The following is a 17,020-nucleotide window of genomic DNA, read 5'->3' on the forward strand; positions in this document are numbered from 1 at the left end:
CCCCCGCCGTGGGCACCGGCCCCAGCCCGGCCGCGGGCACCGGGCCCAGGAAAACTCCTCTCGCCGGTAACGCGGGGCGAAGCCCTCCCGGCTCCTGCCGCCCCCCGCTGCGGCCCCGTGTGCCGGGAGCTCTGCCCGAGGGAAGGCGGGGCCGCGCTGGGAGCCCCCGCCCGGACTGAACGCTGGACCCGGCAGGACACACCCGGACACCAAACCCGACAGGAACCCGCCCGCTGGCACAGGCTGGGACAGGGACAGCGCAAACTGGGGGCTTTGAACTGTACCACAGAAGGGATTTTAGGTGCGGGGAGAGGAGGAAGTGTCCAAAGGAGGGGGGCGAGGCCGAGCAGCGCCCGTTCAGCTGAAGTGACAAAGCTGAAGCTGCGGAAAGCCCTGGGGCTGTCCCGAGCACCCGCTCCGGGGGCTGTGCAGGGGGAGCGGGACTGGGACACCGCACCAGGGCTGGGCCAGTCTCGGTGTAAAAGCAGATTAAAGCCCGGCTTTGGGCAGGGAGGTAGGGACCAACCCGTAATTCACAGCCCGTGCGTGGGCAGTGGCACAAGGCAGCAGAAGCCAAATCCCCTTGGCGGGAGATGGGCACCCACAGCTTCGACGTGTCACCAGGAGTGGGGTCCCCTGAATTTCGCCTTGGGTCCATCTTCCTGCAAAGAAACTTACTACAAACCCTTTGCTCACAGCTGTTCATGCAGGAGGAAGCAGCTCAGTACATACAGAATATTGAAACACTCAAACACAGAACTACTTAATTATCAAACTTTAATTAATAAGACTAATCTTACAGAATAAAACACCAGGATAACCAGTCAAGGTTACACTTAAAAAAATCCAGCAGTGCAAATCTAAGACTAAATATTTGTCATCTCCCTCCCCCCAAAATAGGCAATAGATTATTTAAAAATACCATAATACATGGTACTCACATATTCCATTTAAAATAAATCTGCAGTGGACACAAATATCTAAGTTGGGTTTTTTTTAAATATAAAACCAAAGAATTAATTGCTTTGAGTATGGATAAGACAGAGTGAACTTCCATGAGCTACCAAGGCAAATCCTTGGCTAGAAGGTAAAATGGCCACATTTCATACAAGACTTGCTACTGCTGTCCTGGCCCCCCGCTCCCCTCCGGTGACAAGGACATTCACTAACAAAACAAGATGCCTCATTGTAACAGCTGAGAAGAGGCTGCTGGACAGAACTGAGGGTGAAAACAGCTCCACTGGAAAAACCAAGTTACAAAGGAAGAAAAGTAAACAAAGGGAAGTCTGGAAACAAGCCCTGCGAGGATGGGAGCAGGGAGTGCTGTGCCCGGGACAGCGGCAGGGCGGGACCGTGGCTGTGGGGCAGAGCAGACCCCACCGTGGCACCTGGGCAGCACAACAGCAGGGAATTGTTCCTCTTTGGCCCTCAGAGCACGGAGCAGTGGGCACCAGCCAGCAGGTGCAAGCTGGGCAGGGTGTGTGTGGCACCAGCAGTGTGGTGGTGGTGGTGACAGTTTCTTATCTCCTTTGAATCCAGATCATTCTCTTTCATTACCAGAACATCCTGACTGTAGTTACACATTCCTCATCAATATCATTAATGGAAATGAATAATTTGTTTTAAACTTGGTATGAAACTATGTGAGTAACACAAGCTATTCATGCAAGACAGTCTCTGTTCAAACCCCAGCCAGGCTGAGCAACCACACTTCTGCATTCCCAGTGAAGCAGTGATCCTGGGACTGCTTACGCTTGGGATGCACAGAGGAAAGAATACTGAACTGGAGACAAGTAGAGGAGAAATCTGCAGCACTTGGCATGGAGAGGAGGAAGGGAAGGCACACAGGTGAGCTGTGATACTCAGGGTCATGGAACAAGGTGGGAGCTGGGGGACTGACAGGGGGAATCCCAAGCTGACAGCAAGGAAGGAACACTGCCTGGGCTCTGGGAGCAAACACCACCTGTGTCCTGCAGGGACCTGCATTTGCCTCACAAGTACTTTAATCTGCAGTTAGCAAACCCAGAAAGCACTCAGTGCAACCTCATATGGAGTGGCACCCCAGGATACTCCTGGGGAGTCACAACCACACAGCAGGAACCAGTCACTGCTGAAAGCACCCTGGTAAAGTGTAATTTAACTGAAATTCACATCTGTGCAGCTGTTACTGGTAACTTCCCACAGAATATATGTTAGATCTCAGAGTCATCTTTATCACCAACTCCAAATAGCCAGTGCTCTTGCACTTTACTCACACACTGTGTCTCAGTGAGGACCAAACTCCTCCCTGGGACCATTGGTTATGCTGAGTCTGCCTTGGGATGGTCACAGTGACCAGAGAGCAAAATCCAAAGCCAAGAGAGAGGGAGGCAACAGCTGTGAGGCAACGGTGGCACTATCACACTGAAAAGAGGGTGTTTCTTAATGTCAATAGCTGCCTTGGAAAAACTGGTGTATGTCAGAACATACAAACTCCACATCATTCCCAAAGAGAAAGGATCTTAAAAGCAGTGCTGCTAATTTCAACTAGAATATTAATTTCAAAGAGGTCCCAAGAAGCCTGGGATATTGAGCCAACAAACACCAACTAAAGCATTTATAAGTCACTTTCCTGTATTTTAATTCAAATTTTGCACAGAGAACAAAAAAAGAGACAATTCATTTTTTTCCAATCAAATCCAATCTGCAAGGAAGCACCTGAACAGGATCACATTTTCTTAGTTATAATATTTTCTCCATGTTTAAAATTGCTTTGTATGTAACTAAGGAGTTTGTGCTGAATCTCTTTTGAGCTGCTGGGCTGCACCTGGCCCAGGACAGAGCAGCTGTGCCCCTCTGGCACAGAGGGTGACACTGTCCTGTGTCCCAGGGGCCTCAGCAGTGCTCAGTGCCTGTCCCCACTACTCACCCGGTCACTGCGTCCTGCACAGAGCCCCAGGAGCTGGGGAGGAGCTGGAACTCAGGCACGTGCCCTCCCCAGGAGCAAGGGGGTGAAGGAACAGGAAATGAAACATGAACAGATGCACAGACAGGTCTGAGCACGTTGAGGAACAAATGGGAGCTGATCATCACAGAACCAGCAAGGTGGCAAATGCCAATGTGGCCCCAGGTGACAGAAAGAGCCCGTGTCACCCCTTTGCTTTATCCTGGAGTGTCCACACCTTCCACTAGGTAACAAATTGTTAATTTAAGCTTTAACACCGGGACTGACAACTAGGAAATCACAAGTGTGATGGCTGCATTTCATCCATTACATTGTCACCAGTGAAGTCAGGCCAGGTCCTCTCTGTCCCCTCTGCTCTAAGGGACTCCCAAGGGAGCTGACACAGCTCTTCTGGCCCCAGCCACACCTGTCAGGACACACTGATGCTGGCTTGTAAACAGAAAGGAAATACCTCAAGCTACAAGAGTAACAAGCACATCACTAGCTTCTATGCAGGATATGAAACACCTTTAAAACTCATATTGCATGGCTGTTCTAACAGAAAATACAAACTAAAAGCTCTAAAGGCTACAGGGAAATATGTGACCTCAAAACCTACCAGAAAGCCAATGTGTTTTCCAGTCTCTCAAGTAAAATAAAAATAAAATAAATACTCATTTGGGAATTTGCACTGCTGTGCTTCAACTGCACTCTTCCCTCAAGGAGAAGGAAGAGTGGACATGGAGCATATTCAGATCAGCTGTTCCTCAGAGGCTGTTTCTGCATGGGTTTGAGCTACTGGCACGGAGCAGCACTGAGCCCCAGCAGAGCAGGGATGTGTGAGCTGCTCCAGTCTGGCTGCACAGTGTCACCTGCTATAGGCTTTGCACCTGTCAAGGCTGAGGGCTCTGTTCAGAACACCTGAGAGAAATGGCACAAGGATGGCTGGGATGACACACAGAGCATCACAGCCCAAGGCGCAGCATGTTTCTTCTGACAGAGTGGGCTGTGAGGGCTTCTTGTGAACTGGAACAGGAGGAAAGCTGGAAGGTGATTTACATTTCAAAACATCACTTACTGGATGGTTAACCTAAAGTACGATTCACTCAACTCTAGATCACTACAAATTTTCAAATCCAGCTCAAAAAAGACTGCTGTTATCAAGAATCCAAAACAGCATATGAGCTTCTCTCTTCCTTACTGCCCCCTCCCCAAAGAGGGCAGGAAGGTCTCTGTGGTTCCCTCCCTTTGGGAGATCTGTGTCACCCGTTCCCACCAGGCAGCGTTATGGTGTTTCCATTCATGTCCGTGTCACTGTGTCCCCCTGCTTCCACCAAGCAGCACAACGGTGTTTCCAGTCCAACAGCTCAGTGTCAACGCAGCAGCTGCAAAATGATCCTGGACTGCAACATGCATGAGTAGGAAAACGCTCCCAAAATGTAGCAGCCCAGGGCAGGAAGTGAAGCACTGACCGGGCACAAGAGAGAACAACTGGCAGCACCAGGTCACCTGCCATGACAAAACATCCCTGCAGAATTCACCTGCTCCAAACACAGACCAACCTGGAGCTGCCAGAGTCGGGAAAAGGCCAGGAAAAATCCCAAGCAAGCAGGGCATCTTTGGGTTAAAACAAAGAATTAGTTGTGCTACCAAGGAGTGGAAGCTACCCTGGAGGGCCAGCGGGATATGGCTTCACCCAACAGTGATGCTGCGCACTGCTACAGTTTATTCTGAAAAATCTGCTCCTCAAAGTCCCAGTCACAAACAAGTAACTAAATTAAGTCTAATGCTGATAACTGAGAGATTATGAAAATATTTGGTTTTGTTCAAACCATGTAAAAAATCATCAATAATACATTGCAATATTTTCTTTTTAAAACTAAACTGGAAGATCAACTCTCAGCAGATTTAAGTGTATTACACACGATATTTTGTGAATTAAGATTTATTGATTTCCATTGTATTTGCTTTAAATATGGTTGAAGCTGACTGCAGAAAAGGGATGGTGAAATCTTTAAGTTAAAAGTAAACTAATGGTGAAAGAACATCACCTCTGGCTTCCATCCATGCCTCGTTTAGCATGTTTTAATAATAAGTTCCAGGACTGTCACATCCAGGGATGTTGGAGGCCTCTCCCAGCAGTGTCCTTAGATTTGTGTCATTTTCCTGTGCCAGAGGTGAGCGTGCTTTCAAAAATACTGCCACTTCCCCAGCACCGTGTCTTTGATTGCATCGACATACTGAGTTGGGACCCAATAGACCCAGTAGTAAGATGCTTCTGTTGGGCCCAGCTGAAATGCCTGCAATTAAAAATGACAACATTTACACACGGGAACAAAGAGCTGGTCCCAGTGGACAGGCACAGCTCATCCACTGCCAAACCAGACCAGCCTGTCCCACCTGCTGCTCCCTGCAGCACTCAGGGCACAACACAGCTCTTGGGTGGGCAATTAAAGGAGCATTGCAGAGCTGCAGAGCACTGAGAAAAACCCATGAGCTCTTCCCTTTTACAACATCACAACAGTAACAAGAACTCTTGGCCAGTTTCAAGATCATGAGGAAATCATTCTGGTAGACAACCTGAAACATAACTCAGAGTCTCTAAAGAAATGACAGAGCTGAAAAGCCAAACAGGAACTAAACAAGACAATGACTGTCTTTTTATAGGATTTTATATTTAGACATAATGTCCTATTCTCAACTTCTCTCCTATGCCCAGCAGAGGGGCACCATGGCATGGCAGTGCCTCTTAGCCCTTGCTGTGAGCTAAGTTTATTGCAACATGTGCTGAAGAGGACCTCTTCTCACATGAGTGATCAAAAATCAAGTATTTGGACAGAGACTAGAGTAGCACCCTCCTGCAGGCCATGACTTTGAAGAAAAACATTTCCCTTTCCTTTCCCTAAAGAAGAAAACAGACTTCTTATAGTAAAGAAACTTACTTCAACATCAAAAGTTAGTTACAGTACTTTGAAAAGCAGGATCTTTAAAACCCCCATGGATTAAAATAAACAGCCAAAATTTCAATATCAGCACAGTTCTCTGATGAAATATAACTTTGCTAGATCCAATGCAAACTGTTCAGAAAATTACAGATGTGAAAAGATATTACAGCATCAAATCTGGTTTTTTCTTAACCTCCACCAAGGCCTGTTGTTCATATAAATACCACAGAATCTATAAATTAAACCAGGTATCAAATAATCTCACTACCATTAAGAAACCATGAGCTATGTTGTGAGTATTTTTACTGGTTTAACACTGTCACAGTCAGAAGATACAAAATAATGCTTAAGCACTTCATGTTTGTGTGAAACCAGTCCGGATTTCCACACAACTGCAGACATTCAATATGGACCCAAAATACTGACAGTGTGAGAGCAGCCCATGTCTCCATCTCCACAAGGCTGGAACCATCATCCACCTCCAGCCTGCTCTGACCTGCAGCCTCAGCAGCCTGCACTGCATGAAGGAATTAGATGGATATGATGAAAGTAGAGCTGTTACTCACCATCATGTGATAATCCTCATGGCCTTCAATAGGTTCACTCACCACATTTTTAATGGACCCCATGGGTAACTTTTCTGTTCTCTCTACATTAAAATTGATCAAAGTATTATTTCTGACATGCGGGGAAGCAGCATTTCATATTCATTTCATACAGCACCTCCATTAATGCCAAAATCTCCTCAGGTCAACAGTCTGCCCTCCAGGTGAGTTGTGGATACCTGCTGCCCAGGACGTGGTGGCTGCAGCACCACACCCCACACACACCCCAAGGTGGCACCCCAGTGTGAAGGAATCCAGAACTGGATCACACAGTTCTCCTGCATCACATGAAGTATTTCAGTGTTCATGATTTGGGCCTAGACTGAGTGATGGGAAATCCCAGGCTTTACTTAATGTTTTCCCATAAGGAACTCCCCTTGGAGCAGCAGGGATGCTCATCCTGTGGAATCTAGAGCAGGTGTGAAAATACTCAGGACTGACTACCAAGGATTACACTGAAGTCTCAACAGCAAGCCTGGAAGCTGGCAAAGATACACCGAGCTAACTGTGAAAGCTTAGGCCAGGTTTTACCCTGCAGCAGCTTGCAGAGAAGCACATGGAAGGAACAGAAAAGAGAAAATAGGGTAAGAAACAAATAACAAACTGAAGCCCCTAAAAGACTACAATTACATGGCAGAGTAACATCAGCCAGCCAAAGCCAATGACAAGACCAACAAAGTACATGGCCCAGGGCAGAGCTCTTCCTGTCAGCTCTGTCCTCACTCCTTTCTGAACTCTTAACTCCAAGGTCCTGCCTTTCAGTTCAAGCACCCAGCACCAGCCAAAAATTATCTTCTTGGATACAAGACAGACAACACCCAAAACACTTCACAAAGGAGAAACTGAACTCTCTGAGTTCTTGAGATAGATCTATTTAATTTGTGATCCAAAAAACCTCAAATCTACCTACAGAAAGAACACAGGGAGATAAACTCAATGATATAAGGAAAAATATTCTCTTCCTCATAACTGACCTCACTCTGAACTACCTGTTCAGATCTGTGACTTCATTCATGAGGTAAAACCCCACTTTGTCCTTGTTTAGCATTCCCCAAATCAATTTCTGCTCTGAGCATCCCAGCAACAGACAAATCCCATTATCCATGCCTCTGTGCAACTGACACAGAGCAACTTGGGAGCAGCTGCCTGTACCAAACTTCAGACTACAAAGCCCCTGTGAGGCCCAGGGAGGATGCAGGGCTGGGGGTAAGAACCAGCTCCAAGTCTGCAGGACCAGCAAGTGACAAGCTGTGTGAACACCCACACTCTGTGTTTACTCCAGTCCTTACCTGCTGGCCTCTGTCATGGGTTTCTCAGAATAGAAAGATGTTTTTCCCAATAACAGGCAGCAATTACAACTATTCCCCAGAGGCAGCAAGCTGCTGCTAATTCAGGGAAGGAGGGACACAGGTTACAGGAAACATATGACTACAAAAAGAATCAAATTCACAGCTTAAGCAACACCATGTAGAACATCTCAGAAACACTATACTTGAAAACTCATCTGGGGGGAGATGGAAGAGATTAATCACCTAAATACTAAGCATGGATTTAGAACCTGGGATCAGTAACAGAAAAATCTCCCTGCCCAACCTATAGAGTTAAAAACACCTGCCAATGCCTTGCTCCATCACTTCACTTAGGAGAGAAATCACTGCAACTGGCACCAATAGATGTTTTAAAGCCCAGAAAAAATCTTCACAATCAAGTCTGTCCTACAAATAAGAGGTCAAAAACTTTTGAGATTTCTGCTTACTTTGGAACTACTGTAGCAGCTGGAGGCATTATAACCACCCAATTAGGCTGCTTTACTGGGACAGTGAGCAAGCACTTTCATCTCTCCTGCTCATCACTAGTGCCCACCTCAGGAAAACTGAAGGAGCTGAACAGCTTCCTTGGCAGGTGGGGGAATCCCAGTGTCCTGTTTAGCCCCAGGCAGCAATTAAGCACCACACAGCCACTCAGTCCCCCTGCCCTGCTGGGACAGGAGGAGAATGAGGGAAAAAAAGTAAAAAATTCATGTTTTGAGTTAAGAACAGTTTAATAACTGAAACAAAATAAAATATACTACTACTACTAATGGTAATAATAATAGTAATAAAAGAAAAAAAAGAAACTCCAGAGAAACCAGTGATGCCCAATACAGCTGCTCCCCACTGCTGACCAATGTCCAGCCTGTCCCCCTTCAGTGACCAGTCCCTCCCAGCCAACTGCCCACCCAGTTGATAGTGCACATGATGCTCTGTGGTGGGAGATATTCCTTTGGCCAGCTCTGGTCAGCTGTCCTGGCCAGTTCCCTCCCATCTCATTGCATGCCCCCTCACAGGCAGAGTCTGAGACACCAAACAGTCCTTGACTGAGGGAAGGACTGCACAGCAACAACCAAAACATCCACTGTTATCAGCACCGCTCCCATCCTGAATCCAAAACAGATTCACTAAGAAAACTAACTCTATCCCAGCCAAAACCAGGACACAGACATCCTCAGCAAGGCATGTTATCCCCACGTCATTCCCAGCTCCTCCTGGCACCACCCATGACTGCAAACCAACCCCTCTGCACAGCACCACAGTTGTGCATTACTGAGACAAGACACCCACATAATTTTGGCTGGAAGGACAGAGAGTGCCAGAGATGCCAACATTCTCAGTTTCTATCCCAGTTCTGAGTTTTCCTTCCAAGTCTTGGCTAAGCCATTGGGCCCTTGTGTACTGCTGGCATCAAATCCATGCTGCTTATGGATTGCTCTGAGATACGCCAGAAATACCCAATACTATCATTTACATTTGGAGCCAAGAACAGCACACACTGGACCATTAGCCTGCTGACACCATTGAACTCCAGTTTTTCAGGAACTGATCTGGAGTCTCGAGTATTATTCAATGACCTGGGAGAATGGCACGTGAGAAAAAGAAACAAAACTTTCTGAAGCACTGCAACACCAATATCATTCCCTAAACATGATTTAGTCAGAGGAGAAGCTTTTCTAGGTCACACAGTTAAGTCACAGCCCAATCACCAACTGCTCATCCCCGAGGCTGAGAGGTGCTCACCTTTTGTACCAATCCAGAGCTGGTCTTGCTCGAGTTTGAAGGTCAGTCTGACTTTCCCCCCTGACTTGTTGTACATGCCCGACAGCGGCACCGTGGGCAGCCGCTCCTGCAACGAGACACGGACAGTCATGGGCATGCCGGAGCACAAAACCTGTATGGTCCTAACTTTTTTAACATAAGGACCATCATTCCTTCCAGCTTTCTTTGCTAAGAAAGCAAAGAATGACTGAACCAGTGGGGAAAGGTCTCAAACCACAGGGAAGTCTCTTTTCTGGCTCTGAGTGTCTCAAGGCCTTGTTCACGCACCTGCACTCCTTTGACAGAAGGCATCACATCGTCAGGTTTTCCTTTATCCAACACTTTTCTGTGTTGCTACAACATAAAAACAGAAATTAATTTCACAGAAACATTACAAAGCTTTGCAGTGTACCTCCAGCTGCCCCGCACCACATCCCAGGGGCACTGAGAGACAGCTGAGGACTGTTCACTGGCATTTATCACATGGGCATCAGTTATTTTCAAACTTAATTATGCACCTTCTAAGATATTCTCAATAATTTATCGAAACGAATAGAACTCCAACATAATGCCACGGATAACAGCCTTCTCAAATATACACACACATAAACACATGTCTATAAAACCAAAGTGCTGCATCCAGTGAATGGCAGAAACTCTCCACATCTGGCAGTGCAATCCAGCACCAAACCAGAATGGATCAGAGCAGTGGTAGCTTTCAAAACCACACTCACAGCTTGTACCTAGCTGAGCACCTTTAAGAAATGATGCGACTTACACTTAGTGTGAACGGTGATAAATCACAGACAACCATCAGCATGTTTCATGGAGGCACTGCTTAATTTTAACCAAGTTTATTTTGAGGAAAGTACAGGGCTGGTAATACCTTGAGCTGGCAATCCTTCACCAGGCCCCCACACTACAGGACCACCAAACTAGCCTCACTGCACTGTGCTACAAAATGTGAGAGGAGAATTCAATACCCACATCCCCGTCAGGGCTGGGACAGCTGAGGGAACTGCTCTCTTGGTGTCTGGAGATCAAATTATTTTGCGCCAATAAAAATTAGTTAAGTTTTAGACAAAGTTAATTTGGGCTATGTTTGCACTAACATCCATCAAACGTTTCCACTTCTTAATCGAAATGCTTGGCTGTGCCTGGAACTACAAGCAGACTTGCAAAGTCCCAGTCCCTGCTGGACTAAACAGTTCACTCCCCTGCCCAGAGTCATTGCAATGCTGAGCTGTTAGAAATGAACCCCCAGCCTGATCTGAGGAGGAACAGGACCCAGAAGTGCCTGTAAATCCCACCACTCCCCCACACCAGCAATTATTGAGATATTAGTTACCTTTTGTCTGCAAAGTGGCTCCTTTTTGTTTTCCTCAGCTTTGACCTCCTGTTGAGCAGCTTCTTTGGGTGTATTTACTGCTAACACATCGTTGATGGTAGAGCCCACAACCATTATTTTTGCTCCGTTTGTAACTTTGATTTCCCGCAACGTTTTGTCCTCTGGCAGAAGTCCCTTGAACATAACTTTCTGCATGGCCGGCGGGAGGCCTAGAGACAAGCACAGCGATTAGGAGCCGGCGGCGGCGGCGAGGGAGGCGCGGGGGAGGCGGCGGCGGCCCCGACAGACCTGTGAGGGAGTGAATCTTCTGCTTCAGCTCGGCTCCCGTGCTGTCCAGGCAGAACTTCACATCGTACTTGTTTTTGTTCCAGATCACCTTCAGCTCCACCAGCTCCCTCCCGCCGTCCTCGTCGCCGCCGTTGCTGACGGACGCCTGCGGGGACTCCCGGCGCTCCTCGCCCTCCGGAGACCTCCCCGCCGCCGGCGAGCCGCCCCCTCCGCCGCAGCCCAAGGGCAGCTCCTGCGCCTCCGCCTCCATGCCCGGCTCCTCGGCACCTGTGGGGAGCGGACAGGAAGATCCCGGCCCACGGGACACCTCCCCGGCCCGGCCCCGCTCTAGCCCCGGAGCGCCGCCCGCAGCGTGTCCGGGGCCGGCTCCCCGCGCTGGCGCCTCCCGGCCCGCCCCGTCGCCCCCTGCATCGGCACCGCGGGCTCCGGGCACCGAGGGCTCCCGGCACCGCGGGCTCCGGGCACCGAGGGCTCCCGGCACCGCGGGCTCGGGACATCGAGGGCTCCCAGCACCGCGGGCTCCCGGCAACGCGGGCTCTCGGGACACCGAGGGCTCCCGGCACCGCGGGCTCCGGGCACCGAGGGTTCCCGGCACCGCAGGCTCCCGGCCGCGCTCGTACCATCAGCGGCAGCGGCGGCGGCGGCAGCCATGATGATTGTGTACAATCCGCCGCGGGGCAAGCCGGGAAACGCCGCCGCCGCCGCTTCTGGGCCGCGCCGGCTCCCGTAGTCGCCCCCACCCGCCTCTCAGCGTGGGGGCGGTGAGGGCCCCCGGGTCGCGCCCCCGCAGCACCGGCCGCGCCCCGCCGGGAGGGCCGCCGGACCCTCCGCTCAGCTCTCCGGGAACCGGGACCTCCCCCGCGCTGTCGGGCCCGTGGCGGCGGCGACCGCGGTCCCGTCGCGCGACCGGAAGAGGCGGATGGCGGCGCCTTTAAGGGGCGCCCCGCCCCGGCAGCGGCGCGCGGCGGGATTGGCCGCCGCGGCCGGGCGGAAACGGCGCCGCGGGCACGTGGGCACGTGGCGGGATGGCGCGAGCCCTGCGCGCGCTGCGCTGTGCGGCGGCGGGACCGGCACCGGCACCGCAACCGGGATCTGCATCTAGCCCCGGGCCCGGGCCCGGCCTCGAGCGGGGGCCGCGGGTCCGGTTCGGGCCCAGCCCCACAGGTACCGACCCCTCGGCAGCCCCGCCCCTATTCCCGGGGCTCCGCTGCGGCGGGGGCGGGGCTTTGGGTTGGAAAGCATCAATTGGGACTCTGGAGGGGCTGCTCGCTTCCCGGAGTGCTCCTGCCAGAGCTCCCGGGCTCGCCCTTCTAGCGTGTCCCGGTGCCCTCCCGGTCGGGCGGGGTCACTGTCGATGTACCGTGGTGTTCCTGGCATGTTACAGCTTGTAAGGGATTTCCAGGTCGCTTCAGGGACTCTGTTCCTGGGTGTAGTGATCCCTAAGTTATTTTCATAGCCGGTGCCCCCGGAGCTGTGTTCGTTCGGTGCAACTCCCCCCTCGGTGATGCTGCCACCACAGGCAGCATCCAGCGCCCTTCCAGCTCATATTTAGAAATCTCCCCTGAGCCTTCTTCGTGACCGCATTCTCCGATTTCTCCACGATTACAGGTTTTCTGCATTTAGGTGGTCTTAGGACCGCTTTGTACAATTACATCTTTGCCAAAAAACACCAAGGGACTTTTATTTTAAGAGTGGAGGATACAGATCAGAATCGGGTGGTGCCCGGAGCTGCAGAAGGAATAGAAGATATGTTGGATTGGGCAGGTATTTAGAAACATCTTTCATTTTTCACCTACTAAACCCTTTTCCTTCCTTTATTGGCTAACAGTACTCAGCCGGAGGGTGGGTTTGCCTCTGCCTTTGGGCTGTTTTGGCAGCCCGGCTGTTCACCCGCTGCCGTGCCGATGTTGCAGGTATTCCCCCGGACGAGAGCCCCGGGCGTGGCGGCCCTGCCGGGCCGTATGTGCAGTCACAGAGGCTGGAGCTGTACGGGCGGGCGGGCGAGGCGCTGCTGGCCAGCGGGGCCGCCTACCGCTGCTTCTGCAGCCCGCAGCGCCTGCAGCTGCTCCGCAAGGACGCCCTGCGCAGCCAGCAGACCCCGCGGTACGTCCCTGGCCCTGGCCTTGACCCTGTCCCTGTCCCTGCATGTCCCTCGGGGCTGTGCACAAAGTCCTGCAGCAGTGGGATTGTGAGGATTGTGCCTTGCTGCCTGTAAAGAGAGAACGTGCGTGTCGCCCTCCAGAGCTGAGCTGTTTGACTGGATACATAGTGGGTGGCTTACAGCTAAAATTCAGGCGTCTGCTTAGAGTTTGGGGAGTGTAAAAACGGCTCATGGTGTTGGCCTGTGTTGAACAGAAACCTTCATTCTCATCTCCCAAAGATACGACAACCGGTGTCGGCACCTGACGCCCGCGGAAGTGGCCCAGAAGCTGTCACAGGGCCTTGACTGCGTCATCCGCTTCCGCCTGGAGAAGGGGGTGGAACCCTTCCAGGACCTGGTCTATGGCTGGAACAAGCACGAGGTGGCTGAGGTGGAAGGTGACCCCGTGATTCTCAAGGGGGACGGCTTCCCCACATACCACCTGGCAAATGTGGTAGATGACCACTACATGGGCATCACCCACGTTCTGCGTGGGACCGAGTGGTTGGCTTCAACTTCCAAGCACCTGCTTCTCTACAAAGCCTTTGGCTGGGAGCCCCCTCAGTTTGGCCACCTCCCGCTGCTGCTGAACAAGGACGGTGGCAAGCTGTCCAAGAGGCAGGGGGACATCTTCCTGGAGCGCTTTGCTCGGGATGGCTTCCTGCCAGAGGCACTGCTGGACATTGTCACCAACTGCGGCTCGGGGTTCACAGGTAACACCACAGCCTCCTATCTTCCAGGTCACTTTTTGCTGGCTCTGTGGCATGGGCTGGGTTTATTTTAATAGCTGAGAACTTTATCAGTGTTTGAAGGGGTCAGGGAATTGGTGTCACGTAACCAGTCAGTCATTGAGGTGCCCCCAGCCCTTCCACAGAGCTCCTGTGGAAGGAGCTGGAATGGTGGAAATCTTTCTGCTGCTGTACAGCCATTAAAATTGAGTCGGGTGCTTAATGGGTTCTCCCTTGAGAAAACCCTCACTTTGTGGCTGAGAAACTGTCTGTGAAATCTTGGGTAAACTTGCATTCTGTGGTTAATAATTGTAGTGTTGTCTGACACCTGTGCCACTTTTCCTTTAACCTGACAGACCATGAAGAGTGGAGTCAATGTCTCCTTTTGTGGTTCTTGCTGTGTGGGGATCTCAAATTAACTTGTGTTCTGAGAACTCTGCTGGGGAATGAAACCTTCCTTGGGCAGTGCAGCCTCCTGGCTGAGTGTGACTTCCCTTTGGCCAGCTGAGGGGGAGGTGTTCCACTGAGGAAGGTGGCAGAGCCAAGCAGAATGTCCCCAGTGCCTTGCCAGCAGAGCAGGCTTCTGGGGACAGGGCAGCATACCATGTGTGCCTGCTGCCAGTTCCTTCATGCCTGCCAGGGGACATCCCTGCTGCTGCTGGCACTGCACAGGTGGCTGTCCTGTGTCACCTCTCCTCAGTGTGCTGCCAGCCCCGAGGCGTGCGGAGAGGAGCGCAGTCGTTCTGTGCGGGAGCACAGTGCCCTGGCATTCCCTTTGGGTTGTGTTGCAGAGAAGCAGATGGGGAGGACTTTGGAGGAGCTGATCTCCCAGTTTGAAGTAGGCAGAATTACAACCCATTCTGCTCTCCTGGACCTTGAAGCCCTCCCAGAATTCAACAGGTAAAAAATTAGCAGTAGCTTTAAAATGTAGTAAGCACCATGTCAGTGAGAATTTATTTCTAGCACTTGGCTTTGGCTGGAGGTTTTGTTTGTTGGATCAAGCGTGGTGCTAAGAATGCCAAAGTTGTGGGTTCAGTCTTCAGATGGGCTGTTTCCCTAAGAGTTGGACTTAATGATCCTTGAGGATTCCTTCCAACTCAGAATATTCTGTGACTTCTGTGAAATTTGGTTGGGGTGATCCAATGTAACCCAAAGCAATGCCAAAGCAGGTCTTTTCTCTGTTACAGGATTCACCTCATCCGTCACATTGAGAACCAAGGGCTGCGCCAGAAGCTCATTAAGGAGCTGCAGGGGCTGGTGGAGCTCGTCTATGGGGATCAGCAAGTGGATCCAGATGTTCTGGAAAATGATTATGTGGAGCGAGTCCTCCTGCTGAGAAAAGTACGAGTAGTGGCAGAGCACTGTGCCACCATCCTCCAAGCTGAGGAATTGCTTCCTCCACAGCACAGCCCTCTGCTCTGCCAGCTTTGCTTTCTCTCCCCAGGGTCACATAAGCCTCCTGAAGAATCTGGTGTCGAGTGATTACTCTTACCTGTGGGTCAGGCCCTCTGTGTCCCGGCAGCAGCTACAAACAATTTCTGCAGAAGTAGATGAAATAGGAAAACTAGTCTTAGGGTAAGTGTGCTGCTGTCTGAGCTGAGTAGTGGCAGCAATGGCTCCTCATCTCTGAAAACTGTATTCTTAAACAATCAGAATTACTGCTTTTCCTGTGGTTTTCCAGGTCTGTGGCATAATTTTGTAGTTTAAACCTGCTCTTTTGAATGAGCTCTGCTTCTGGCAAGCAGAGGGAAAGCCCTGGCATAGGGCAGGGGTGAGGTAGGAATCCTGTGGTTTTCAAGTCCCCAGAGTGTAAGGACACCTTCTTTCCTAAAGGCTCATGACAAGGCAGGCAGCTGCTTTGACTGTGGAGGAGTTGAACAAAGACCTGAGAAGTCTCCAGAAGCAAACCAGAGCTACCAAGTACAGCAGCATGATGCAGCTCCTCCGCTTGGTGCTCAGCGGGCGCCAGGTAAAAAGAACAGTTCTGAGATTATGTGCAAAGTGCTTTCACAGAGTTCAAACCCAAGTTTTACAAACGTTCTTCAAAGAATAATCCTGGTTCAGCTCTGGTGCTAATTCTTCAAGTCGCTCTGACCAGAGCTGGCATTTGCCTTCAGGGGGAGAAGAACCCCAAGGCTTTGTTTGAGCTGCTAATAACCCCCTCTCAGTCTGGCAGCGACCAAGCACTCTGTCAATTCAGTCATCCTGATGCACAGACACATTCTGGGGCATTTCAGTTCTTGTGTGTTCAGTGAGTCGCTCTGTGTTTGCAGCACGGCCCGAGTGTTGCTGAGATGATGGTGACTCTGGGAGCTGAGGAGGTGTGTGGCCGGATACGCAGAGCACTGTCCAGCTGACAAGGACATCGGTGACGCTGCCAGACCTCACACTGGATGGAGTGGGTGGCACCTGTGTGATCATCTCTGATCAGACCAGCTGGGCTTCAGGCCAGGCAGGTGTCTGTGCTGGTCCCACGTCTGTACAAACCTGCGCTAAGCACAAACCACTTTGTCTGGGAGAGGAACCAAGTCCAGATTCAACTCCGTCCTGCTGTCATCTCGTGGAAGGAGCCTGGTTTGCAGGGTGGGAGAAAAAGACATGTATCAGCATTTAAATTCAGACCATGTGGACAGAGACTAACTGAACTTCTGATAAAACAGATCAGATTCTTTTTGGAGAGGGCCTCACAGTCAGGGTACCTACAGCTACACAACACAATTCCCCAGTAAATGCAGTGGAGGGTATTTATATATATATATGAACAGATGTATATTATAGCTGTCACTTCTCTTAGCTGCCCTGGTGTCCTATCAGGCTGAGTGAGCTACTCAGAGGGGGGTTTCCTTCCTGGGTACTGTGTCATGCACGTGGTTCTGCTAAAAATATCCCTGATCAGGAGATTTGGATGTTTTTTCCTCTTTTGTCTGATGCCCTTTTAATTATTAAATTAATGTGGTGACTATGATTCCGTT

The 17,020-nt window shown here is 50.7% G+C and overlaps 2 protein-coding genes across 2 annotated transcripts; one reads left to right on the forward strand and one right to left on the reverse strand.

The window, feature by feature from the left end:
* Positions 1-780: 780 nt before the first annotated feature.
* On the reverse strand, positions 781-11,433 carry UBFD1 (ubiquitin family domain containing 1). The gene is made up of 6 exons (XM_083872886.1): positions 11,181-11,433; positions 10,893-11,101; positions 9,833-9,898; positions 9,527-9,632; positions 6,435-6,517; positions 781-5,223 (listed from the first exon to the last, which is right to left on the reverse strand). Exons 1-6 carry the CDS (start codon positions 11,428-11,430, stop codon positions 5,113-5,115), a joined length of 825 nt encoding a protein of 274 aa, XP_083729012.1. The 5' UTR covers positions 11,431-11,433; the 3' UTR covers positions 781-5,112.
* Positions 11,434-12,205: 772 nt separating this feature from the next.
* Positions 12,206-17,005, forward strand: EARS2 (glutamyl-tRNA synthetase 2, mitochondrial; the record flags this gene model as incomplete). The annotated part of the gene is made up of 9 exons (XM_083872177.1): positions 12,206-12,344; positions 12,789-12,944; positions 13,094-13,283; positions 13,561-14,033; positions 14,840-14,948; positions 15,236-15,389; positions 15,493-15,623; positions 15,882-16,017; positions 16,322-17,005. 9 exons carry the CDS (start codon positions 12,206-12,208, stop codon positions 16,403-16,405), a joined length of 1,572 nt encoding a protein of 523 aa, XP_083728303.1. The 3' UTR covers positions 16,406-17,005.
* Positions 17,006-17,020: the final 15 nt, after the last annotated feature.

The sequence above is a fragment of the Zosterops lateralis genome, assembly GCF_965231275.1.
Source record: "Zosterops lateralis genome assembly, chromosome: 15".
Taxonomy (NCBI): domain Eukaryota; kingdom Metazoa; phylum Chordata; class Aves; order Passeriformes; family Zosteropidae; genus Zosterops; species Zosterops lateralis.

What these genes read in the sequence shown, in the direction of transcription:
- UBFD1 (XM_083872886.1), bottom strand. Translation starts at nt 11,430, where the DNA reads ATGGAGGCGGAGGCGCAGGAGCTGCCCTTGGGCTGCGGCGGAGGGGGC. An exon ending in AGCCACTTTGCAGACAAAAG is followed by an intron (nt 9,899 to 10,892) that starts GTAACTAATATC and finishes TTTATGTTGTAG; the next exon opens with CAACACAGAAAAGTGTTGGA. An exon ending in CTTCTGTCAAAGGAGTGCAG is followed by an intron (nt 9,633 to 9,832) that starts GTGCGTGAACAA and finishes GTCTCGTTGCAG; the next exon opens with GAGCGGCTGCCCACGGTGCC.